Genomic DNA, 25514 nt, shown 5'->3' with positions numbered 1-25514 from the left:
GGTCTACAGAAAATGCTGTGAGATTTGCAAAGTCAGTGGGGAGTTTACTATTGCTTAACATTTTTGTTATGGCCCCGTAATAACCCTTTGTGATTGAAATATTATCTATATTATGTAACATTTTTTTTTTTTTTTTCAGTAATTCTTTTTCAGCTCTCTTTCCCAACCCTGTGATTATTGCCTTTTAAGCATCATCGTTGGGTTACTTGTCAATGATATCTGAATACATCAACCTGTCGCCCAAGCGTAGATCATAACGATAGTCATATGTACGTGCACAGTGAAGTACACTTTGTTTATATAGTGGTTCAAGCAACAGTCATTGTCACAAAGTGACATTACAGAAATTTTGGCAAGAAAAACTTGAAGGAAACCACTCCTCCTCCAATAAGAGGAGTGTGAGGATGTGTTTACACTGTGAACCATCTTCATTGCAGTCACATGGCCATGAATCCGGTATGCATAAGATATAGGACTGTATAGGTAAATGATTTAAATCTGATTAGAAACAAAACAGCTTTGTTGTGTTCATACAGCTCTCAAAATATTGAAGCATTGAAGCAAAAAGTCAGATTTTTCCCTCTTGAACTCTTTAATGTCAAGGTAGCCCAAAGCATGCTCCTCCAAAAGGCTATTTCTTTGCTCAGTAAGTGTGATGGCTTTGCCCCGAGGCTCTCTGGTAACAGCCAGAAGCTTCAGCTTTGACACTAAACTGACACGCATCACTCTCAATAAAGTCTCCTCTTTGGAAACAGAGATGTTATTCAGCCTCTCTGTCCTTCTGACTGACATCTTCATTCTTATACTCACACCTTGCAGTCCATTTCTGCTTTTTCAATCTGTTCATCTTGAGAAAAGACAGCTTCCCTCCTGAGCCTCTCAGCCGTGCATGTCCACATGCCATACATCCTCTATCTTTCTGCTTTTTGTCTCCCGCTCTACCTTCCCTGCTTTAGGTTAAGATGACTTATTCAGGAAACCATGGCCTTCACTCCAGCTGTATCAGCACGCACTCAGCGGGAATTCTACACATCAGAATTATTAGATCCCTAAATAATAAATGAGCACAGTAGACTAGGCTATTACCACGTTTTACGGATTATGCCTTTCTGGAACTCTCCATCGCTCGTGGTGAAAGGAAGGGAGCAGAGCCCACCCTGGTTAATTAGAAACAAGGGAATGGAGTAATCATATGCTAATTTCTTGGCCTGAGTTAGCAGGCATGCAGAGCGAGTTTGACAGTGGTGCTTTTTCATTCAGTGCTTGAGGATGCTTCTTTGTCTTTCTCTTTTTTGCTTTAATCCTGTAATCTCTTAATACACATGTGCGTGCACACACACACACACATATACACACACACACACACACACACACACACACACACACACACATATATATATATATATATATATATACACAGAGAGAGAGACAGAGAGAGAGAGAGACACACACATGCTCATTAATGAGTTCAACACGTAATTCATCTGAAGTCTGTTGGTAACGGTAGGTGTTCTATAGAGGTATTGCTATAATTAAGTGATTCCTGCTAAGATGATAACTGTCATATTTCCAATGCTTCCATGGCTAACAAAGCCATGTCTGTCTTTCTAGAGAATCAACCTGTCAAAGTTGCCAGTTTAAAGTGCTATACAGATGAGATCGTGTTCAGTGGGGAGGTGGGGTAATGCAAGTTTACCACAGGATGTCTGTAATCTTTGACACGTGAAGTCTTTTTGCCCTGCCTTAAGTTGAAACATTAAAATAAAAATAGCTATTAGTTATTCCGTTCACCCTAATGATCTTGCTTGCTGTGTTAAGGGAATTCAGTGTGTTACGAGTAGTAATCATTACCTTGGGAATTCACAGCTAGTTTTACATTCTCACTGTTGTAAAACGAAGACTGCAGTTTAAGAACGTGGATCAGGTTTCAGAACACTCAGGCATACAAACAGGAAAGAAAAAAAACAGCTATAAATTCAACTTACTGATTTTATGGCAAATGTGGATAAAGGTCAATGAATCGTTAAATGCTAATATAAACCATCATGTGAAAGTCCTAACATTAGAGGTATATGTTGTACAGAGACAAATTATTTTGTCTGTAGTTTTTTTTTTTTTGTTTTGTTTTGTTTATGTTGTTAGGGGTCAATTTTCAGTTCATAATGCCGGCATACATGTGTGCTGATCTACAGTGGAGTACAAAATCTCAGATGACACTGACATTTCTGGTATTTTTTACACTTTAAATTGTAGGTAACTATTGAAATTAAAACAAATTTGTGAAGAAGATAGATAGATAGATAGATAGATAGATAGATAGATAGATAGATAGATAGATAGATAGATAGATAGATAGATAGATAGATAAAATAGAAAGGAATGCAAAATGGAAGGGATTTCAGTCTTTAAGGCCCCTCTGTATGTGTGTGTTGTGTAGACCTTCCTCTTTGTCACAGGCAGTTAGCTCAATAATTTTCTGTTTCCCCCTCCTCCACACTCCATGGTTTGTTATTTACAGGGCTTCTCTGTTGCTCGCTCTCTCTCTCGCTCTCTCTCTCACTCTCGCCATCTCTCTCCCTCTCTACCTCTCTCACGCTCTCTTACACCTATCCGCAGTTCTTTGTCTCTGAAACTTGGTAAAGGCTGACCATGTTCTCTTTGTTCTCCATGTAGATTAAGGATAAAATTCCCTATTTTTTATGCACACTACATATCCACCAGATCAAATAAAACTCTTATTTTGCCCGAAACTGTAATGAGAATCTCTTTCAAGGTCATTTCTCAAAGAAATTAACAATTTTTTTTAACAGCAAGGTCGTTTTTCTGCTTCCATTAGAGAAAATAATTACATTTCCTAATTATCATCTGTCTAAATGTGGGCTGTTATTCCTCCACAGGAGCAGCACACTGATCCTTCTCACACTGAATTCTTTATTTAATAACGGTGGAAATTGCTTCAAGACATTCTCTCTCTCTGTCTCTCATTTTGTGTTTCCGTCTCACACAAGCGTGCACACACAAACACACACTCCCCCCTTTTCTCTCAGTTGGAGAAATACTCTCGATTTGATTGTTAATGCAGCAGCCTTTGGCTATGAATCAATCTCTGTCAGACTTAACCTTTTCTTACCGCAACCTAAGTTTGATTGCAGTTCTTTGAGGGAGTTTTCAAGTGGACATTCCTGTCATTATGACACACCTGTAGACAATAGCCTGTGTGAGTATGTGGATGTTTGGGCTTGCGTGTAGGCATATGAGAAACAGCACCCTTGAGGTTGACCTAATGTGCCATTTTGAGTGTGTTCTCATTCAATTAGGGTTGCTAATAGAGCAGGCAGCCTGTCGATGGATGACTAACAGCATTACCTCATCCCCATGGTCACATGACCAGTTTATCTCCACATGTCCAGTGTGACTCATGTAGTAACCTCCGCACACCCCCAAACCTTGGTAGAATTCCTGATGAGTTATCAGTCACTCATACATGCTCATCAGATTGTTTTTTTTTTTTATTTATGAACGTTTTCTTTGCATTTTATAACATATTAAAATACATATATAAAAAGATGTAACATATTAAAAATAAGCTTTTTAGATCTTGGCTATTTTTTCTGTGCAGAAATTTCCATTTTTATTCCATGTAATGTCTGCATTCAAACTTTTTAGGTGTCACTGTGGGGCTAAAAGTGTAAGTACATGCTTAACGGTATTTTGGAAAAGAAAACAAAGGAAATCATTAACAGAATGTTAAATAATATATCCAAATCATTGGTAAGTAGTTGTTTTATTTTAGCGGTACAGGTATTTGAAGGTATTTGTTCTTTCTTAATTGTTCTTGAAAATGAACAGTGGAACTCAAACATTACTTGAAAATTTGAAAAGAAGGCTAGGTGTCCCCAAACCTTTTACATGCAGTCTGTGTACTCTAATGAAGTTCCCTTCCTGAATTTTTGCTGTTCATGCATTAATGTAAGGCCTTTGCATTGTAGCAATTATTTGGTCTTGTTCAATGCAGACAATCCGTTTACCTTAAAGTATTATAAACAAGCTTATCTTTCTGAAATTCCCCCTCTAGCCCTGGCCGCTCTCCCATATCTTTTGACCATGAAATCGTCATGATGAACCATGTCTACAAAGAGCGTTTCCCAAAGGTGAGGTTTAACTGCAGAGTGATATTCATTTATGTCTAATGTTAAAATCCATAGTTTCCACATAAAAACTGTACACAACTGTGGAATGATGAGACATTTGTGTATCTTTACTTGAATGTCACTCTTTTTAATGTGCTTTTCATAGAATATCATTGCAGAGGTTTGAATAAACATATGTGTATGAACTTCAGCTGTCAGCTTCACTGTAGTCTGCCTGTACTGTACATAGTGTATTCCACTGAGCATCACCTGTTCTTTTCCTGTCCCCTGCAGGCCACAGCTCAGATGGAGGAGCGCCTTGCTGATTTCATGTCTTCCTCGGCTCCAGAGAAAGTCATGCCTCTGGCGGATGGAGTCCTGAGCTTCATCCACCACCAGGTCATCGAACTGTCTAGAGACTGCCTGGACAAATCACGTGAGGGCCTCATCACCTCCCGCTACTTCTACGAGCTGCAGGAGAACCTGGAGAAACTGCTGCAGGATGTAAGTACAGGAGCATGTACAGTACCGTATAGCAAGCTTTGAAGTGGTTAAACAATCAGGAATCACTAATACCTCTTGAGGCTTGGTCTCTCTCTGGTATAAGTGATCTGTCTGTCTATGAGCAAGGTGGAAGGTCATGTCAGTTAGGTTATAAGGCCAGCGTACTCGTGGTCACCCATCATGTGTCAGGCATGAAACAAGCGTCTGATGTCTTGATTAGCTCAGTCGCAGAGTCACTGGAGATTTAACCAGCTTTACGGCTCCCAGTGGTCCCATTCTGATCCCTCTAAACCATACGTGTAGGTATGCAATTGTGTATGTGTAGGTCTGTGTGGTTAGAAATGGGGGGGGGGGGGGACCTCCCTGATTTTAATTTCACGCTTTAGTAACCACCGCTGGTGACTGATGATGCTCTCAGACAGCCAGAAGGAGAGCTGTAAGCGTAGGGGAGAGAGAGAGTATGTCTGACTGAGCGATGGAAACGGAGAGAAAGTGAAGGAGGAGGAGAGATGGGGTCAGGCTTTCCCCTCTTTTGGTTGGCTGTGTCTAACCAACCCATCACCATTGCCTGTCAGAATCAAATTCGCTCGAGAGCCAGTATAATACTAACGCCACATCCACCTCGCACACTCATGAGCACATACTCGGACGCTCCGTCTTGGTATTCAGGCGAGCTAGGATGACATCACCCAGCCCAGGCTAATTGGCTGGTTTGGATTGGGGTGTTCAGTGTGACAGGTGGGCTAGAGCGGGGCGGCTGTATAAATCGCCTCTTCAGCAGGTGTGCGCTGGAAAGCGCACTTTGTCCCGTCTGGAGGATGGCACGCGTCTCGTGGCAGAGGCGGCTAGAGGAAGAAGAGGTGCTTCAGCACATTCTGGAGTGTTGGGAAAGGAGCATCCTCAGACAGAGCGAGGACCTTGCAGTTGAGTGAACGTTGAAGGGTTTGGATGTGTGGACATCTGTTTTTGGGCTGGAGTTTTTCCCACTGTGAGCTGCTCATACTGGTGCAGCATGTGCATGGAATGCATAGTGTACCAGTTTCAATAAGAGATTTATATTATATCTGAGATTAGTTGGCCAAAACAAACAGTCTTTATAGGAACATTAAGGGTTCTTTTTAGATACTTTTTAAATTCTACTTTTATCATTAGTGTCATACTTTTCCATGTTACTTTTGTTTTGATTTTTTATGCACTGCATGAATCCTCCAGTTCCTTGTTTCATAAAAACTGAATCGATTTGATGCACCATCATTTTTCCATTGCCTTGTCTTTTGTTCAGCTCTTAGGAAAGGTCGCAGCGAATATGACCCAAGGCCATTGTGTCTATCTCTTTTTTAAATGACCAGTCACTATAGTTTGGTCTCCAGCGGTGTCATCATTAAAAACCACAGGATCCAATCTAGTCCCATGGTCAGTCCTCTGACCTGTCACCATGACGCTTGGCCTTTGATGAATCCTGGGAATGTGCTCCTGACCTCATATACCTTGGGGCAGAGTGCAAGTCAGGCAATTTTATCTCTCTTCTGTCTCTTCCTCCAGTATCCTCTGTGAACATCATATAGCATATTTATCCATCTGATTATTGTGTGTGAATATATGTATGGTGTGTGTGTGTGTGTGTGTGTGTGTGTGTGTGTGTGTGTGTGTGTGTGTGTGTGTGTGTGTGTGTGTGTGTGTGTGCATTTCTTTGCAGGTTTCATTACTTGTATAAATTATTCAGAGGATGATTAGAAATTCCCTGGAGGGTAGAGCATTGTCAGTTGTAGACAGCTCTATTAGCCTCAGTCCAGCCGCTGTTTATTAACCACGTAGACCACTCTATTACACATCCCTCTGTGCCTTTTCATCAACCCCTGTTTCCTCTCCACCACTGCCCATCCCCTTACTTTTTCAAATAGTACGTTGTCATGGAATTCGTACAATTTTCCCTTTGTACAGTGCTGTGAAAAGTATCTGCCCCTCACCTGATTTCTTCTATTTTTGCTTATTTATCACATTCAAATGTTTCAGATCATCCAGCTAATTTTAGTATAACAGAGACAACATGAGTAAACATAAAATGCAGCTTTAAAATCTGTATGATCTGCATGGCAGTAACAACTGCAGTCAAATGTTTGCAGTAATTTGTGATGAGTCTTTTACATCGCTGTGAGGGAATTCTGGCCAACTCTTCTCTGCAGACTTCTGTAAATTCGCCTACGTAAGAGGATTTTTGAGCATGAACTGCCCGTCTAAGGTTTTGCCGCAGCATCTCAATGGGATTTGTGTCAGGACTTCAACTCGGACAACCTTTTTGTTTCTTATTGTTGCGTGCTTCGGATCATTGTCTTGCTACATAACCCAGCTGTGCTGGAGCTTTAGGTTGCAAGCCGACTTGCAGACATTCTCCTCCAGGATTTTGTGATGGAGAGTAGAATTCATGGCTCCATCAGTTATGACAAATCATTCAGGTCCGGCAGAAACAAAGCAGCCCCCGACCATCACACTACCACCACCTTGTTTAACTGTTGGCATGATGTTCTTATGGTGGAATGTGGTGTTAGCATTACGCCAGATGTAACGGAACCCGTATCTTCCAAAAAGTTCCACCTTCCACAGAAAAAAAAGGTCCATCAGAAAATTATCCCAAAAGCCTTGGGAGCCATCTGGATGGTTAGTTGTTTGTTGTTTTTTGTTTCTTTGTTTGCGAGACGAGCCTTTGAGTTCTTTTTGGTCAGCAGTACTTTGCGCCATGCAGCTCTCCTATGAATACAGTTTTTGTCCAGTGTCTTTCTTATTATGGAATCATGTACATTGCCTTAACTGAGGCAAATGAAACCGGCAGTTCTCTTGGACTCATCTGTGTTTCTTTGTAATCTCCTGGATAAGTTGTCGATGCACTCTTGGTGAATTTTGGTAGGCCAGCCACCCGTGAAAGGGTTTACCACCATTCTAAATTTCCTCCATATGTGGACAATGTCTCTCACTGTGGTTCACTGGATCCCAGAGCCTTAGCAATGCCTTTGTAACCCTTTCCAAACTAGTAGATTTGTGGCTTTGTGACTTTGTTTGTCTTCTTTGTTGTCAGTGACTTTATTTCACATCTGTATTTGAATCACTTTAGAATGTGGCATCTTGTGCTTCTTTTTAAGACCTTCTAGCTGGCTTCTATTTAAGTGATGTTTAGGTTCAACAGGTCTGGCAGTGATCATACCTGGGTGTGGCCAGTGAAGTTGAACTGAATAATCAATTGAATTTGGTTAACTGGTTGATTTAGTAGCTAATGGGCCAGTTACTTTTTCCCATATGGCCAGGTACGGCTGAACATTATTTTGTGTTTGAGTTATCTTTGTCTAATAGTAAAAGTAGTTTGATGATCAGAAACATTCAATTGTGACAAATATGCGTAAATAGCATAAATTCACTTTTTCACAGCACCATAGGGATCATAAAACATTTTTCTTTTCACATCATGTAGCCTGATCTTTATTTAAATGAATTCCTATGTTTGACATCTTTTCAAAATTTCCAAAATGTTCCGCCACAGATGTTTCAGCAATGGCAGTGACGTTTCTTACAACATGAAATGAAAATGCACACAACAGCGAGTAAGTGAATTGTAGCATTTTCAGTTCTGTTTCTTTCTTTCTCTTAGGCTCATGAACGCTCGGAGAGTGTGGAGGTGACCTTTGTCACCCAGCTTGTCAAGAAGCTGATGATCATCATTGCTCGGCCTGCTCGGCTGTTGGAGTGCCTGGTAAGAAGCCATCTTCAGGCTTTCAGATGCCTTATTGTTATTCTCAGTGCATACCCAAAGCTCTAACTGTTTTCCTGTAGTTAATGAAGCAAAGGCATAGGCTACCGCACAGTCACAATGAAAAATCTCCTAGAAGTAAATCTGCCTAGTGAACCAAGGCCTAGCATCCAGTATTATTTTTGATTTGATGGTATTTAAAGCAATATTCTTCTGGATTGTGTTCTGGTCACAGTGAGTGGGTTATCCTATCAAATGTAAAAGGCATTTAGTTTGTCATGAGATTTTTTTCCTACTGTGTTTGCCATTACAGTTAGAATATTCAGTATTTGTGGGTTCTTATGTGTTGGTCTGGAATAATACCTTACTCTACAATACTAAACTAAGCTATATTATAAAGAGAGGCTGACTTTTGAGAGTTTTTTTATGTTCATACCACTGTGCATGTCTAAGTGAATGAGTGCACATCCACACGTGTGTGGGACAAGCCTCCATGGTCCTGCTCACTTGTGTATTTAGAATAATCAGATGTAGTCTGCAGTGTGACAGCATGCAGCATGGCTCTTCTCTAATGGAACTGCAACAGCTGTTCAGCTGTACTTCTCCAACATAAAATAAATGATGCACATTTATTGCCAATTTGATAGTTAAAGCCAAGAAAGGGCTACAGGGTACTTGACAGTTATTTCTTTCTTTGTATTCATCTTCATTGTCAGCGAAATGATGAGGAAAATAATGTTTATAAACCATTAACAGGCAAATTATGCATACATAATGCTGAGATTAACTTGGGCTACTGGATACTTCAGTCCCTTTCCTCTATAATTGTCTTCACTCTGCTCCTAAACTGTGAAGGAAAATATTCTAAATAAAGTTGACCTGCTCACTGAGACCCTGACTACTTTTCCATCGTCTGTCTTGGTGAAATTGCAGAGTTAAAGTTTTTTTCTGTCATCATGTCAGTGAAAGACTGTCACATCATTTTCAGATGTTTACAGAACTGACAGGACCTTCTGTGATAGAGCATAATCCTCTTATCCAATTGTGCCATTCAGGAGGCCATGTATTACCCTTTAATGAAATAACATAGAGTTGGTGACATTTGGCTTATGTGTGTGGTAAATAGCTCTCTTTCTCTGGCCTCAGGTGCTGTCAGTAGAAACAGAGCTGCTGTTTGTTAAAATGATGCATTACGAATCCATAATAGAGCTGTATGCAGTGAGTGTGACATTACCTTAGTAACAGCAGAGCTGTAGAGCTATTAAAAGTTCTTAGAGCACTGACTCTTATTGGATGTTGTGACTATTTAATGGACTTTCAGCAGCCAAGAAAAGAATTGGTGAGCTTCATTCCTTTAGGTTAATCAAACACTGTAGTTATAAGTGAGAGAATTTAATATTTGTTAGTCAAGTGAACTAGATGGATGAAATATATACAGTATTTGATTGTTATATATATTACATTGCTGTATCTTTAGAGTGTTTGTTTTTTTTGTTTTTGTTTTGTTTTTTTCGTAACAAACAATCTGTGTTATGGCTGGGCAATAAATAAGTAGTGATCGCTATTACTGGGATGCAGGGATTTGCTGAATAATAAGTGATATCATTAAATAACCTTAGCACTTTGTTACTGGCCCTTTATTTTGGCATCATTCTGACTCTTGTATTGACAATTATAGCAAATTTAAATGACAGTAATGTTCGTTTATGCACTTTATAATGATAAACACCTTAAACACCTTGAATTGTCATGGTTAGCTGCAAAGACATGCTGTGATTTCTTTGTTTTGGTGGTTTATCACAGTAGCATTATACAATATCTGATATATTCTGTGAACTGTATTTTTCCATACAGTAGTTTATATTTGCATTTTTATATATAAGACTGCTAAATATGAGTGAAAAAATGTGTTGAATCTCTCTCTCTTTTCCTCTTTTCCTCTCTCTCTCTCGCTCTCTTTCTCTGTCTCTTGAAGGAGTTTGATCCAGAGGAGTTCTACCACCTGCTGGAAGCTGCAGAGGGCCATGCTAAGGAAGGCCAAGGCATCAAATCAGACATCCCGCGCTACATCATCAGCCAACTTGGCCTCACTAGGGACCCCCTAGAGGGTAGGACCATTTTCCATTTTCAGAAGAGCTGTTTGATAAATTAAGCATTTTGATGGTCAATGAGCATTGTTAGTACACATACTTCTTTTAGCCTAGATGTTTACATTTGGTTATTTTGAATATTTTGCTCTACTGCAGCGTGGGTCTAAAAGGACCCTGACAATTACTTTTTGTACTTTAGGTTAGCTAAGAACCAAATTCTAGAGTTATGTTATAGAAGCACAGTGCACTCAGATTTGAAAAAGACCTTTTAGTTTCCTTTCCACTTCTCTGTGCTCAGAAATGGCCCAGCTGAGCAGTTATGACAGTGGAAATCCAGAAACACCTGAGACAGAGGACTCCTCAGAGGTGAGTGAAACTGGAATTTGTCACCTATTTTGCCTGTGATGTTTATTTCAAGTGTTTATTTCAACTGACCATAGTTATCACAGTTACTAATGGAAGGAAACAACAGCAAAATGAAATGAAAATATCAAAACTACAACCCCAATTCCAATGAAGTTGGGATGTTGTGTAAAACATAAATAAAAACAGAATACGATGATTTGCAAATCCTTTTCAACCTATGTTCAATTGAATACACTACAAAGATATTTAATGTTCAAACGGATAAACTTTATTGTTTTTTGCAAATATTCACTCATTTTGAATTTTATGCCTGCAACACGTTCCAAAGAAGTTGGGACAGGGGCAACAAAAGACTGGGAAATTTGAGGAATGCTCAAAACACACCTGTTTTGAACATTCCGCAGGTGAACAGGTTAATTGGAAACAGTTGAGTGATTGGGTATCAAGGGAGCATCCCTGAAAGGCTCAGTCGTTCACAAGAAAGGATGAGGTGAGGTTCACCACTTTGTGAACAACATTGTTGAGAACAATGTTTCTCAACGTGCAATTTCAAGGAATCTAGGGATTTCATCATCTACAGTCCATAATATCATCAAAAGTTTCCGAGAATCTGGATAAATCTCTAAGTAAGCTTCAAGGCAGAAAACCAACATTGAATGCCCGTGACCTTCGATCCCTCAGGCAGCACTGCATTAAAAACCGACATCATTCTGTAACAGATATTACCACATGGGCTCAGGAACACTTCAGAAAACAACTGTCAGTGAACGCAGTTTGTCGCTCCATCTACAAGTGCAAGTTAAAGCTCTGCCATGCAAAGTGAAAGCCACATATCAACAACACCCAGAAACGCCACCGGCTTCTCTGGTCCCAAGCTCATCTGAGATGGACTGACTCAAAGTGGAAAAGTGTCCTGTGGTCTGACGAGTCCACATTTCACATTGTTTTTGGAAATCATGGACGTCGTGTCCTCCGGGCCAAAGAGGAAAAGGACTGTCCGGATTGTTATCAGCGCAAAGTTCAAAAGCCAGCATCTCTGATGGTGTGGGGGTGTGTTAGTGCCCATGGCATGGGTAACTTGCACATCTGCGAAGGCACCATTAATGCTGAAAGGTACATACAGGTTTTGGAGCAACATATTCTGCCATCCAAGCAACATCTTTTTCAGGGACGTCCTGCTTATTTCAGCAAGACAATGCCAAGCCACATTCTGCACGTGTTACAACAGCGTGGCTTCGTAGTAAAAGAGTGCGGGTACTAGACTGGCCTGCCTGCAGTCCAGACCTGTCTCCCATTGAAAATGTGTGGCGCATTAAGAAATGCAAAATACAACAACGGAGACCCCGGACTGTTGAGCAACTGAAGTTGTACATCAAGCAAGAATGGGAAAGAATTCCACCTACAAAGCTTCAACAATTAGTGTCCTTATTTCCCAAACAAGTGTTGTTAAAAGGAAAGGTGATGTAACACAGTGGTAAACATGCCCCTATCCCAACTTCTTTGGAATGTGTTGCAGGCATCAAATTCAAAATGAGTGAATATTTGTAAAAAAACAAAGTTTATCCGTTTGAACATTTAAATATCTTGTCTTTGTAGTGTATTCAAGTGAATATAGGTGGAAAAGAATTTGCAAATCATCGTATTGTGTTTTTATTTATGTTTTATACAACGTCCCAACTTCATTGGAATTGGGGTTGTACAATAATTCTGTTACAGACACAGATAAACATATGACAGAAAATTTGGAAAGTTTAAGAAGACCAGTGCCTTTAATATACAATTTAGTGAATTAACTATTGTCATTGCATGGGTCTCCTAAACAGTTGGATTATATGTGCTTTTCTTCAGAGTCGAGGTGCTACAGTGCAGCCATCTCAGCCTCAGCCTAAGACCAAAACTCCAAGAGAAGAGGACTTTGAGAACATCAAACTCATCAGTAATGGAGCTTATGGGTAAGATGCTGAAAAACAGCCATGTTGGTAAAAACACTGTACAAATGTTAAGCAAAATTAGCCATCAAAAATGAACATTAACAAAAATTATTAAATAAATATAGGGCATTTAGAAATCTTCAATATTGCATCCTTCCCTTAGGGCTGTGTTTTTGGTGAGGCACAAAGAGACTCGTCAGCGTTTTGCCATGAAGAAGATCAACAAACAGAACCTGATCCTGAGGAACCAGATCCAACAGGCCTTTGTGGAGAGGGACATCCTTACTTTTGCTGAGAATCCCTTTGTTGTCAGCATGTTTTGCTCCTTTGAGACACGCAGACATCTCTGCATGGTCATGGAGTATGTGGAAGGTAAGACACTTGTGTACACAGACATGCACTGTAATCAATATATATTTCCATTCAGAAGTTAGGAGTCACAATTCAATCAAGTTAACTGCAGATACATGTATAAAATGCTGCCAGTTTGCTAGTCCCGTGCAACTTCACATGTATCAAATAATTAGACAGTGTTTTGGTGTCTGAATTATGAACATAGCTGTAGGTTATTCCAAAATGACAGAGAAAGCAGTGTAACATCCAAAATGAAGTCAGTAGGTCTTTTATTTGAAAAATGGTAATAAAATCTAAAGATGTGTTGTGTTGTCACTTAGTGTTTCCCCATAATACTTAAAAAAAAAAGTTTAAAATACATTTTGGTGTCTGGTTTATAACTAAGTATACTCTGTAAAATTCTATATAAAATCAGAAATGTTAGCAATACGATAGGTGATTCCAAACATTTAAGCTTTTTTTCTACAAACTTTTCAGAGTATGTAGACTCTGTTAAACCTTGTTGTACTCTGTTTAGGTGGGGACTGTGCCACTTTACTGAAGCACATCGGCGCGTTACCTGTGGATATGGCGCGCATGTACTTTGCTGAGACTGTGCTGGCTCTGGAATACCTGCACAATTATGGCATTGTGCACCGAGACCTCAAACCTGACAAGTAAGCCCACCTAACATGCAGGATTTGCCAGCATTTCTTCTGTGCTATTAGGGTTTGAGCCAAACTCGGCATTTGGGTAGATCTCTAGGACCAGGACTGAGAGAGAGAAAGTGACATATGACATAAAATGTGAAAGGAATACAACGTATCATTGTCTTCTTTCATACAGTAGTATGACAATAGGCCTCTGTATTTTGTTTCCAATTTCAGTCTTCTCATCACATCAATGGGACACATCAAACTGACAGATTTTGGTCTGTCCAAGATCGGCCTCATGAGTCTCACGACTAACCTGTATGAGGGCCACATTGAGAAAGATGCCCGCGAGTTTCTAGACAAGCAGGTATGGACCTCCAGCAGCTTGCCATGTGGTTTGTTTCCTCATTTGCCTGTTCTTTAATCTGCTTCTCTTTGTATTCGCCCCTCAGGTGTGTGGCACCCCTGAGTACATTGCTCCAGAGGTGATCCTCAGACAAGGTTACGGGAAACCTGTGGACTGGTGGGCCATGGGTGTCATTCTGTACGAGTTTTTGGTAGGCTGTGCCCCTTTCTTCGGAGATACTCCGGAGGAACTGTTTGGACAAGTCATCAGTGGTTAGTACCACAAAGAAAAGCAACCACTGTAGTTCTTCTAGTTTATTTCTTACTCACCATAAAATGTAATGTTGATTAATATAGAACTCATACTGCTTTATACACCACCTTCAAAGTTGAATCAGTCTTGGCTGATCTCTTTTGTACTTGTTGTAGATGAGATAATCTGGCCTGAGGAAGATGAAGCTCTACCTCCAGATGCTCAAGATCTCATTTCCAAACTGCTCCGACAAAACCCACTTGAGCGATTAGGAACAGGTATGCCCACAGCTGCACATGCATAACAATTGTGCCTTTAGTCTAATGAGTTTTGTCTGTTGTATAGACTTGTCTGTTGTGTACCTTTATTGGAACACTTTAGAAAACTTTGACCTTGATATTCTTTGTTCTTTTTGCTATTGTGCTTTGCTTTTGTTCTTTTGCTCTTGTGGAAGGGATCTTGAGGAATGACAGAGACCGAGATAGTGAGAAGGAGACAGTGCCTGGAGGTACTAACTAAACATAAACTTTGTCCCTCTCTCTGTCTCTCACTGAAGGAAGTGCATTTGAGGTGAAGCAGCACAGATTCTTCACAGATTTGGACTGGAACAGTCTTCTGAGACAGAAAGCCGAGTTTATTCCTCAACTTGAGTCTGAGGATGATACCAGTTACTTTGACAGTAAGCCTGCAATTATCCCAGTGTGTCACATTTTCCACCAAGAACAAGAATTCAACACTACTTGTGGGAAAAGTTTTCTTTCTTTCTCACTCACTTGTGCACACATGCACACAAACTGTTTTATCTCACTTTCTCCCCCTTTCTGTAGCCCGCTCAGATAGGTATCACCATGTAGACTCTGATGAAGAGGAGGATACAAATGATGATGAGCATGTGGAGATCCGCCAGTTCTCCTCCTGCTCTCCACGATTCAGCAAGGTACTACCTAACCACATTTTATTAATTAATTATTTTAATGATTTTTATTACATCTCTGGGTGTCCAGTGACTCAAAGCTCAACAGGACCTTGATGCAGTCTGTGCGTGCATTATGTTCAGGTGTACAGCAGTATGGAGCGTCTGACCCTGCATGAGGAGAAGCGCACTCCTCCTCCCACCAAACGCAGTCTAAGTGAGGAAGGTGCTGAGCGCATTGACAGCCTCAGTGGCCTTAAGTCTCGTGATCGCAGCTGGCTGGTGGGCTCACCTGAGATGTATGTGGTCTAGTTCATTTTTGACTGTTATCTTGTTGCTGTGTGCCACAACAGATAGTTAAAGTTTTTTTAATCATTGATATAATTATTTATGGAGAAAAATAAACTTTACTGTTATTTTACTAACAAGGACACATTGTTAAGTATCATTCATGCAAGCCACTTCTTATAATAGTAATTATAAGTAAAAGCTATTAGTGCTAATGGCTCCCTCTTTTGGAAAAGTTTCCATCTACTAAATATAAGTGAATTTGAGGGAGTGAAAAAGCCAGGTCCATGAAGTGCTTTGCATCTAAAAAACGAAAGCTGTTCTATAAAGTTCTCTAAATGTCCATATAGCTAGTGTTTCGTTTCACCATAAAAATATCTAGGCTTGTCACTGAATGTTGTGCACATCAGTAACAGAGAGTGTGGGTGGAAGAACATGGAAAGAACACATAATTGATTGATAGATTTGTTGATTAAATAATCATGGCAGCTTTACTGTATCGTAGGTCATTGTGAGTAATGAACTGCTGAAGCCATGTGAGAGTAATCTATATAGTAATCTAATGTGTATGTTTATCCCCAGCCTGCGTAAACGCCTCTCCGTGTCAGAGTCTTCACACACTGAGAGTGACTCCAGCCCCCCGCTGACAGTGCGGCGCCGCTGCTGCTCAGCCATCATTGAGATGCCTCGCTTTGCCATCTCCAGCGAGGAGGAAGGTGCAAGGAAGATTACAGTCAGGGGGCCACGCAGCGAAGAGCTACCGTCCGCCATCCCAGAATTACCTGTAGAGAGGGAGCTCAAACTAGATGAGTCTCCAACCACACCAGGGTCCACCTCCAGCCAAACTAGCCGAGCCACACTCACACGTTAGTGCATTATTTAACTCCCTAAAAACTGGTCTCTTACAGTTTGAAACAAAAATACAACAGCTAGGAATGTTCACAACCCTAATGAGGAATGTATTATGTATCCGCATGTAGCTGGTAGTTCTGGTGATGTTGGGGATAGAGGCTCTCCTCGTTGTAGCAGTACAGATGGAGCAGATAACTCCACTCCAAAAGCCATCAGTGACCTAGCCGCCCGCAGAGCTCGCCACAGACTTCTGTCAGGAGACACAGAGAAACACACGTCAAGACCCCTCAACAAGGTCATCAAATCAGCCTCAGCCACCACTCTGTCTCTTATGATTCCTGCAGGTTAGTAGCTGCATTTATGGACTAAGGGGCTTTCAGCGTGTAAGTGGTGTTTTGCATACACAGATTTACACTACAGCACAAAAGTATTAAGGAAAGCAGTGGCTTTTAAAGTTACAAATTTAAGTTATTTTTTTCTGCAGCTGATCCATTTTGCAGTGGATGTGGTTTGCAGTGATGTAATCTTAATACAATGTTTTATTTGGGAAATCATTCACACTCTTTATTGATGACAGTCCCTTACAATGACCACTTTTTACAAACATCTAGTGTAACCCACTTAAAGCATCTAAATGCAAGAAACTTTTTCAAAATCAGATGGATATGAATAAGGCTGCAATATAATCATCAGGAAATCACAGAATAAATTAAGCAAAACAGATAACATTTAGTTGTACTCTGTCTTTTCAGATAGAAGTGAAAGTCTTCCAGGTTTATTTTTACAAAATTTGTGTTGCAAACTTTTGGCCCGTGTTGTGCAAGTAATCTTTATAGAGCCCATGTAATATAATGTACATGGATGATGTAAAATTTCAAAATATAATATTCGATATCCTGTCCATACAGTCCATATTTGGAAAGTAAGCTGCAAATACAGTCTGCTTTACTTCTGTAATGCCATGAAAACCAACACCTTCACATACCTTCACCTGTTCAGCCTACAGCAGTTTATTGCCAAGTAGTCACACTGCAGTGTTTCAGCCCAGACTGCTGTTTTAATGGAGCAACAAAACAGGGCAGCCAGTTGAAACAGAGCTCATTTACATATGTGAGCACAATGACAGAAACAGCCTCTTTAATTCTAAGGGATGAAACGGTTATTGTGTAGAATGAATTATGGCCGTTTTCGATATGCAAACATTATGTATAAGGAAAATTTAGGATATGGACCCTTGAAACAATTATGGTAGTTTATTTTCTTTCACACTGCATTTGGTTATTATAAATAAAAATACATTGTTTTAGAAATTAATGTCTGTTTTTGTTTCCCTTCCTACTCACTCTTACCTTGGTTTCAGACCACCATGGAGCATCTCCTCTTGCCAGCCCCATGTCTCCACACTCTCTTTCCTCCAACCCCTCATCTCGGGACTCTTCTCCCAGCCGGGACCTTTCCCCTGCTGTCTGCAGCGTCAAACCCGCCATTGTTATCCACCGAGCGGGCAAGAAGTATGGTTTTACTCTGCGGGCCATCCGTGTCTACATGGGAGACACAGACATCTACACCGTACACCACATGGTCTGGGTGAGTGCTTTAGTGGAGGTGGTGGACAGAGTACATTTCCCTCCAATGAAGAATGAAAAATGATCATGGGATCATGTAGTATCGATATTTCCCTGACCATATTGAAATGTGATGCTTTTATGCAGCATGTGGAGGAAGGAGGACCAGCTCATGAGGCAGGTCTAAGAGAGGGAGATCTCATCACACATGTTAACGGAGAGCCAGTCCATGGCCTTGTACACACTGAAGTTGTAGAACTCATCCTCAAGGTGTGTTCTCACAAACACTCTTTCACTGTAGTATGTCAAGTACATTTGCAAAGATAATGCATTTAAAACCCACATTCTTATAGAGCGGTACGAAGGTGTCTATCTCTGCAACACCTTTCGAGAACACGTCAATTAAGGTGGGTCCCGCCCGCAAAACCAGCTACAAGTCTAAAATGGCCCGACGCAACAAGAAGACGAAAACCAAAGAGGGACAGGACAGGTTTGAATTTATTACTTTCCTCACGAGATATTTTATCTGTTCATTCTTGGTTCTTCATGAGTAAAAACTGCTTTCTTTCTCTGTAACTGTTGAGAAATAAATGTGTATATGTTCATTATGTGTGTCTGTGGGTCCTCCAGCAGTAAGAAGCGGAACTCCCTGTTTAGGAAGATCACCAAGCATGCGTCCCTCCTTCACACCAGTCGCAGTCTGTCATCCCTGAACCGTTCTGTCTCCTCAGGAGAGAGTGTGCCTGGCTCTCCCACACACATGTCCCCTCGCTCCCCTACACAGGGCTACCGCTCCACACCAGACTCTGCTCACTCTGGTAAAGTTTTCAGTCTGTACTGTAGCAAATCCACAGGATTAAGTCACTTACTTTTATCATTTTTTAGAGTTCTTGAACTGTATTATGACTCTGGCCAACCACTATGTTTTAATAATGTTGTAAAAGTTTAACAAAATATTGGTTGATTGTTGATGTTGTTCAGGGGCTCATTCCCATTTAAGTGTATGTGCTGGCAAGTTTCAGGATATTTATTTTGGAGAAGTTTTCTAAGATTCTTTTAAATTAAATTCTTGTTATCTGTATTTTTCCTTGCATGGCTCTGTGAATTTTGAAAATACCTCCCATCTAAGCTGGTGATAAACTGGAGGCAAAAGCAAATGGTTTTCATTAAAATGTTACTCCTATGTGAACCTTGGCTCATAAACCATTTTTGCTTTATTTTGTTTTTCCAGTTGGTGGAAATTCCTCTCAGAGCAGCTCTCCCAGTTCCAGCGTTCCAAACTCTCCTGCCAGCTCTGGCCAGATCCGCCCGAGCTCCCTGCATGGCCTCGCCCCAAAACTACAGCGCCAGTACCGCTCCCCTCGCCGCAAATCTGCTGGTAACATCCCCCTCTCACCACTAGCCCGCACACCATCCCCAACACCCCAGAGCACTTCCCCTCAGCGCTCCCCTTCACCTCTGCCTAGCCACCCACTGGTCAGTTCCTCCATTGGCCAGTCTTTCCCTGTCAAGCTTCACTCTTCTCCTCCCTTGGTGCGTCAGATCGCCCGGCCGAAGAGCGCAGACCCCCCTCGCTCTCCACTCCTCAAACGTGTGCAGTCTGCTGAGAAGTTGGCGGCCTCTCTCTCTTCTTCGTCGTCATCTCCCTCTCCCTCCTCGGCGGGAGATAAGAAGCTGCCTGTGGGTGCTAGCCGCAAGCACAGCCTAGACATCTCTCACTCAGAATTTAAGAAGGAGATGCTCCAGCGGGACCCAAGCCTACAGAGCCTGCAGGAGTCCGCTAGTGAGACCCTGCTGGGAGGGAGGGTGTCTCCAGCAGAGAAGGGCAGCCTGCAGAAGCACTCAGCCCGCAAGCTGAGCAGGCAAGAAGGCCCTGACTCCGGAGCAGGCTCTCTGGGGTTGGCTCCTGGCAAGAGCAAGCTAAAGGACAAGCTGTCCGCTATCCGGCAGGACCGTGCAGAGCGCCGAGAGTCTCTGCAGAAACAAGACGCCATCCATGAGGTGGATTCGTCTGAGGATGAGACAGATGAGGGGTCGGAGGATAGTCAAGATGGACGCAGGACAACTTTTGTCCATCCTAGCCACGTACTTCGGCCCACGACTGTGATGGGATCGCCCCATGCTATCAGGATGGGGCCTGCTGCTTTACCCAGTCTGTCTGTGACTCCTTCCACAGTAGCTCAGCCAGGCTCTCCTCAGCTCAGTCAAGGACTACCGGCCCAACAAACTCAAGCTATATCTCTGGTACGGCCACAGGCCGAAGCCAAAGCTTCAGGGCAGAAACTTAGCCAGACCCCAGTATCTACCCCCACTCCTGCCTCTACCTCAACACTAGCAGAAAATTCCAGCGACAGAGGGGGAATGATTCCAGATTCTTTGTCCAGTGCTAAAACTAGCACTCCTCAGCCAAGCCCTCTAATTAGCACCTTTTCTACTCCTGGCAGTGCGTTTACCACTGTCAGCAAGGACCCCTTCCTCAAACCCACAGCACCCCCTCTAGACCGGAGGACCTCCAAAGCTGCTGAGCCCAGGGCCAAAGTGAGCAGCAAGCAAGAGCTCAGCACAGTGCCAACAGTGGCCAGAGAATCTCCAGTGTCCACTACGCCAACTGGAGGCATCACCAAGGAGATGAAGGAGGCGGACAACCGGAGGCAAGCAGCTGCTGCAGCTGCTGCTGCTGCCGCCGCGTCTGCCACCTCTACACCCACTGAGAGCGGGGTGGATAAAGTGGTATCTCAGCTGGCTACGGTGGCCAAGAGTGTGCTGGGCCCAGTGAAGCTCAACATACCAGGGACCAAAGAAGCCCATGAGAGGAGCAAGGAGTCAAGGCCCCAGGCAGAAGCACACCCAAAAAGCAAAGAGCCTCGTTTGGACTGTTCCGGAACTCCGGACACAATGTTTCCATCTGTAACTTCTGCCTCCCAAACAGGGCGAGTGCCTGAATCACCCTCTAGGCAGCCATCTACCAAATCTGAGCCACCCTCCACTTCTCAGAGGCCCCTGGAGCTTCCAGGAGCTTCAAAGAGGCCTTCCATCCCAAAAGACAGCTCCCAAACCACAGGAGAGCCACAGGACAGGCCAGGAACTCCACGCAGCAGCGCCCCCCTGAGACCTGGACCTGAAGCGCAGTCCCAGAGCCAGGCCAAACCCACCTCCGCGCCACAAGACAAATCCAACAAGAAGACGTAGCAGCCTTGCACAGAAAAATAACAATTAGAAAAACTTATTTCAAACCTCAACACTTGCATGTTTGAAAATTTAAAAAAAAAAGCGATACTCTCAGTCCACACTAACCGTGAAAGGAAAGAGGTAAAAGAAGAAGACACAGACAAGGGAGTCTAGCAACTTGATTCTGGATTGTTTATATACTGTGTGATTCATACTTTAACAGGGGCTTTGTATTGTTTTTATTTTTTCCCTTTATGCTTTTTCACAATATTTGCTTTTATTAAGTTCACTTTTTTGTCGAAAAAGGAAATTATGGGGCTAGAAATAAACAGTTCAACGAGAAAATTCATACTGCCACATTCAGTACCTCTCTGTATGATTAGGCTCTCTGCTTTTTCTGTTAGAGTTCTCGTTGTGCCTTAACAGACTTCAAACTCACCTGTTAAGCCTCTCTGCTGTTCATTCATGGGGGGTAAGATGTATCTCAGCAATAAAAGTAGCGTATGCTTAGCAATTTGTATAAAAACATCAACTTAATGTCGTAGCACCCTACAATAGTTGGCTAAAAATCAAACCTCATTTTCCATTTGTCTCTCTAACACTGTTTTCAGCTTCTAGGTACTAAGTTGCATGTTTTGGGAGACTGGGACACTGTCATCTTATGTCATAGTGAGAGCATAAAAAACAGGCTTGTTATCTTAGACAAAAAAATCCATTTTGATTTCACTTCCCAAAAAGAAGCTTAAATACAACATGTTGAAAACAGTAGGTTTCAGAAGTCGGAATGAAATTTTATGTTCTGTGAATTTAATTAATTGAAGTCTACATTTCTTTCATTTGCCCATCTTGAGCCCAGCATATAAATCTTGAAAATATGTCTGGCATTTACTGTCAGTTATTAGTGATATTTAAATTACTGGGCATTTGTACATGCTGGATGTATAGATGAATGTATGTGGTAGAGTAGTGTTGATGGCATGTGCTGGTTACTGTCTGACTTTAATGCCTGTACACATGGTGGTCACACTACTGAAATGCTTTTGCAAGGAACCGAAAATGTTCTGTTTTTATTTCTAGCCCCTGCTCTCTTTTTTTATCAATAACAACTAATTGTTCTTATTTTTAATATCTGGACCAACTTGCTGTGTTCTTTCTGTATATTAGCCAATAATCTTTTAAGTTTAGAAAACGTGTACATGCTTGTTAATGATTAAGTGTGTGTGCGTGTGTGCGTGCGTGCGTGCGTGTGTGAGAGAGTGTGTATGTATGTACTTATATAAATGAATATTTAAAGTTCTGTTGTGGTGTCAGTTTTATAACCAGTGGCATTGGGAGGGTGTCTTAGATTAGTGTCCTGTCTTTGCCATGTTAGCTTTGTCTGATTTAGCCTTTTTTGTGAAAAGCAGGCGAAAATGTATTTGCACAATCCCTTTTTACTTTGTGTCATATAAATATGAAAACTAATAAAATACAGTCCAATCAGATCCCCAGGCTTTGTTGGGGTCTTGAGGGGTTTGAACAATCATTTAACCCCTTGTCATATCATATTGCTACTGTACATTGATGTGTTCACACCACCATGCGTTCAAAAAATGGTAGATGCCTGTGGAAGCTATAGGTCTCTCTTGTATTGCCCTTGTTCACATCTTCACAGCGTACTGAATGCTTTTTTCTTTTGCCTTTGAATGTTACCTAATGATTAGTGAATATTCCTAGTGAATAGTCCAGTGTTAAACAGGGATATTTTGGTGTGATGTTAAATATCCTTTCCAATCCAAGAGAATCTCTTGATTTAAGACCAGTCTTGAAAGTCACCTTCTTTAGTGCCCCCTGCAACCCTGCTTTATAGATTTCTGCCCACTTCCTTTGGTTCTCTTTAATTATGACCCATAGTGGCAGTTAAAATCACATGATGGTATGTACAGTTATGCGCTACATTCATAAATGTTCCGTCCATATGAACTGTGAATGGAGGTCTTGCACATTTTAGCATTTTTAAATCTTAAGTAACGGAAAGCTGTTGATAGCCTTTTGAGCCTGAAGCTTGATTCCTGACCTTGAACACCATAGTTCAGCTTGTGAATTACAGTACAATATGGGCACCACGCGAGAGATTTCACACACTTGATTGTATTGAGATGCCATTTTTCTGTATGTACAGCTACATTTTGTAGTAGTGTGTAAGAGTAGATTGTTAAGGAGGATGCTTATCTGTCATGCCCCGAAGTGGCTCTTTTATGGCTCCACAGCTTAGTAAAGGCTGAATCGCTACACACAACAAGCTATAAAACACTGTCCCTTCCAGGGGGTCGTTAAAACACAAACCTCTGAGCAAGCTTAACAGTACCCTTCACCTTAAAGCTAATTTCACTTTGACTAGACTAAAAGTAGGGAGATACACCTGCAATGGGTGAAGTTTGGTAGAATATGATTTAATAGAAAAAAAAAGTATATTTTGATGTATGCGGTGGTACATTGTTAGAGCGTATGGCAGGTCAGTGAATGGCTGGTTTATTGTCTCTTATATTACAAGGACCTCACAAAGGGCCATGTTGTCTAAGAGATTTGAATGAAATTAAAAGCAGCATTGTCATAGCAAAAGTCTGCGTAACACTTCGCTGTAGGGTAGGGTTCTTAAGGCTACATGACATCATAAGCCTTTCATAACGTTTGACCTATAAAGGCTTATTCCAGCAATGTGTTGGTGCATATAACACTTTCTGGTAAAATTGACTAAAGCAGCCTTTATGACAAGCAATGCTTGTTTGAATGAGCCTTCATAAATGTTAGTATAGGTTTTACAGTTAGCTTTACGAATACCGTCCTTTGGTAAAGTGTTAACAAGTCAGCTTTTTAGTTCTTATCTTGTGGTTAAGCATTACAATTGCATACTATTATTGCGGCGTATAAGCCAGTTTTCTTAAGTACAGCTAAAATATACGTATATTAAGAGCTAGATTTAGGAGATGGTTTTGCTCTAAATTAATTGACATCTATAAAATGTTATGTATTGAAACTGAAGGGTAATTTCACTCCAGTGCATGCTCATATGAAGACTGACAGTGATGATGGTTGGGCTATTTGTTGGGATTTAGTAAACGGTAAGAGTCTTGAGGTAGCCATTCAAGTCTTGCAGCCATATCCCATTTGAACAGTCATCTCTGCATAACAGCAAGCCACTAGAGCATACACATCGTTGACTCACTGTTGCTGAAAATCAGTGAATACACATATAACCACTGACTGACTATGCTCCCTAATGCCCTTTACATGTACAGAATTCACATGCTAGTAAGAACCTGTCTAGTGTACAGAACGCAGTCAGTCTTGCAGAGCTGGAGCTAATTACATTTAAAAGAGCACCAAGGCTGCTGCCACAGTCACAGTATTTAGTAAAATGGGATCATGACTGGACAGAGCAGGTGCTCAGCCGAAGCAGACTTCTCCAGAATGTGGTGGAGTCCATAGTAGATATCTTGCGTTGTCTGTGTGTATGCTGTGTTTGTCCTCTGGGGCTGAGATGGACAGGGGTTGTACAGTAAGGAATGAACAGAAATGGGCTGAGGAAGAAAAAAAAATGCTAGTTAAACCAGTGCAATATCTTTTTATTTTCTGTTGTGGTAAGACGCATGTTTGTTGTAACTCCTTACTCCTTCCTTATGGACAATAAAGTTTTTTTTTTAAGGAAATTCATACTCTTGCTTGTTTTTGTAAGCACATTAAACAAGTGTTGAGTTGTGGAAATGCAGTAATTAAACTGATGTGGCCAGTTGTAGACTTTAAAAAAAGTTTAAACGGTTTATTCCACTATTGGGAACTAGCAAAATTAAAAAGAGAATGTCACAAGACTGGTTAACAGCTCACCAACAATTAAAACTGACATGGCCAGCGTTTGATTTGGGGTGCAGTGTTAGTCACTAGAATTTGACTGTGGTCTTCTATGTGGATTAATCCAAAACCTTTCAGCTTCAGTTATGCTGATAATTCTGACTAATGTACTGCTTGTGCTGTTCTCACTACAAGTTTGTTAGTGAGGATGGAGCTCTATCACTTCAATGCAGTTCCGCTGTTCCCCAGCAACATGCTGGGGGACTTTATACCCTTTTTGTTGACACTTGGCATTGGGCAAGATGACCTTAGGCTCATGTGCATGTTTTTCCATGGAGATTGTGTGACCTGCGTCAGCTGTGGGTGCACCTTAAAGTCACTGAATTCTCAAAATGTTCTGATACGAGTGGAACACAGCAGTGCTGCTGGGGTTTTTAAACACCTCAGTCTTACAGCTGCACTGAGAATAGTCCACCGAAGAAAAATATCCAGTCAACCTGTGGGCACCGTCCTGTGACCTCTGATGAAGGACTAGAGGTTGACCAACACAAACAGTGCA

The 25514-nt window shown here is 41.4% G+C and overlaps 1 protein-coding gene across 9 annotated transcripts in view; it reads left to right on the top strand.

Annotated features, from left to right (window-relative positions):
• mast2 (microtubule associated serine/threonine kinase 2) overlaps nucleotides 1–24816 on the top strand; it is a 158297-nt gene extending 133481 nt beyond the window's left edge. For 7 of the 9 annotated variants that reach the window (XM_037535076.1, XM_017721492.2, XM_017721485.2 and 4 more), the window contains 21 exons: nucleotides 4076–4151; nucleotides 4425–4634; nucleotides 8272–8373; nucleotides 10346–10478; nucleotides 10759–10826; nucleotides 12675–12778; nucleotides 12921–13129; nucleotides 13629–13767; nucleotides 13978–14110; nucleotides 14196–14361; nucleotides 14518–14619; nucleotides 14898–15020; nucleotides 15169–15278; nucleotides 15399–15553; nucleotides 16125–16408; nucleotides 16523–16738; nucleotides 17755–17981; nucleotides 18107–18229; nucleotides 18313–18449; nucleotides 18590–18777; nucleotides 19191–24816. In XM_037535076.1, the coding sequence (XP_037390973.1) occupies nucleotides 4076–4151; nucleotides 4425–4634; nucleotides 8272–8373; nucleotides 10346–10478; nucleotides 10759–10826; nucleotides 12675–12778; nucleotides 12921–13129; nucleotides 13629–13767; nucleotides 13978–14110; nucleotides 14196–14361; nucleotides 14518–14619; nucleotides 14898–15020; nucleotides 15169–15278; nucleotides 15399–15553; nucleotides 16125–16408; nucleotides 16523–16738; nucleotides 17755–17981; nucleotides 18107–18229; nucleotides 18313–18449; nucleotides 18590–18777; nucleotides 19191–21148 (4963 nt within the window). In that variant the 3' untranslated portion in view covers nucleotides 21149–24816. The remainder of the gene's footprint in view (nucleotides 1–4075; nucleotides 4152–4424; nucleotides 4635–8271; nucleotides 8374–10345; nucleotides 10479–10758; nucleotides 10827–12674; nucleotides 12779–12920; nucleotides 13130–13628; nucleotides 13768–13977; nucleotides 14111–14195; nucleotides 14362–14517; nucleotides 14620–14897; nucleotides 15021–15168; nucleotides 15279–15398; nucleotides 15554–16124; nucleotides 16409–16522; nucleotides 16739–17754; nucleotides 17982–18106; nucleotides 18230–18312; nucleotides 18450–18589; nucleotides 18778–19190) is intronic. The other 2 variants (XM_017721501.2, XM_017721476.2) reach the window with 2 other exon arrangements.
• The last annotated feature ends 698 nt before the right edge of the window (nucleotides 24817–25514 follow it).

The sequence above is a fragment of the Pygocentrus nattereri genome, chromosome 26 (genome assembly GCF_015220715.1).
Source record: "Pygocentrus nattereri isolate fPygNat1 chromosome 26, fPygNat1.pri, whole genome shotgun sequence".
NCBI lineage: Eukaryota > Metazoa > Chordata > Actinopteri > Characiformes > Serrasalmidae > Pygocentrus > Pygocentrus nattereri.
This window is presented reverse-complemented; position numbering and strand designations above follow the sequence as displayed.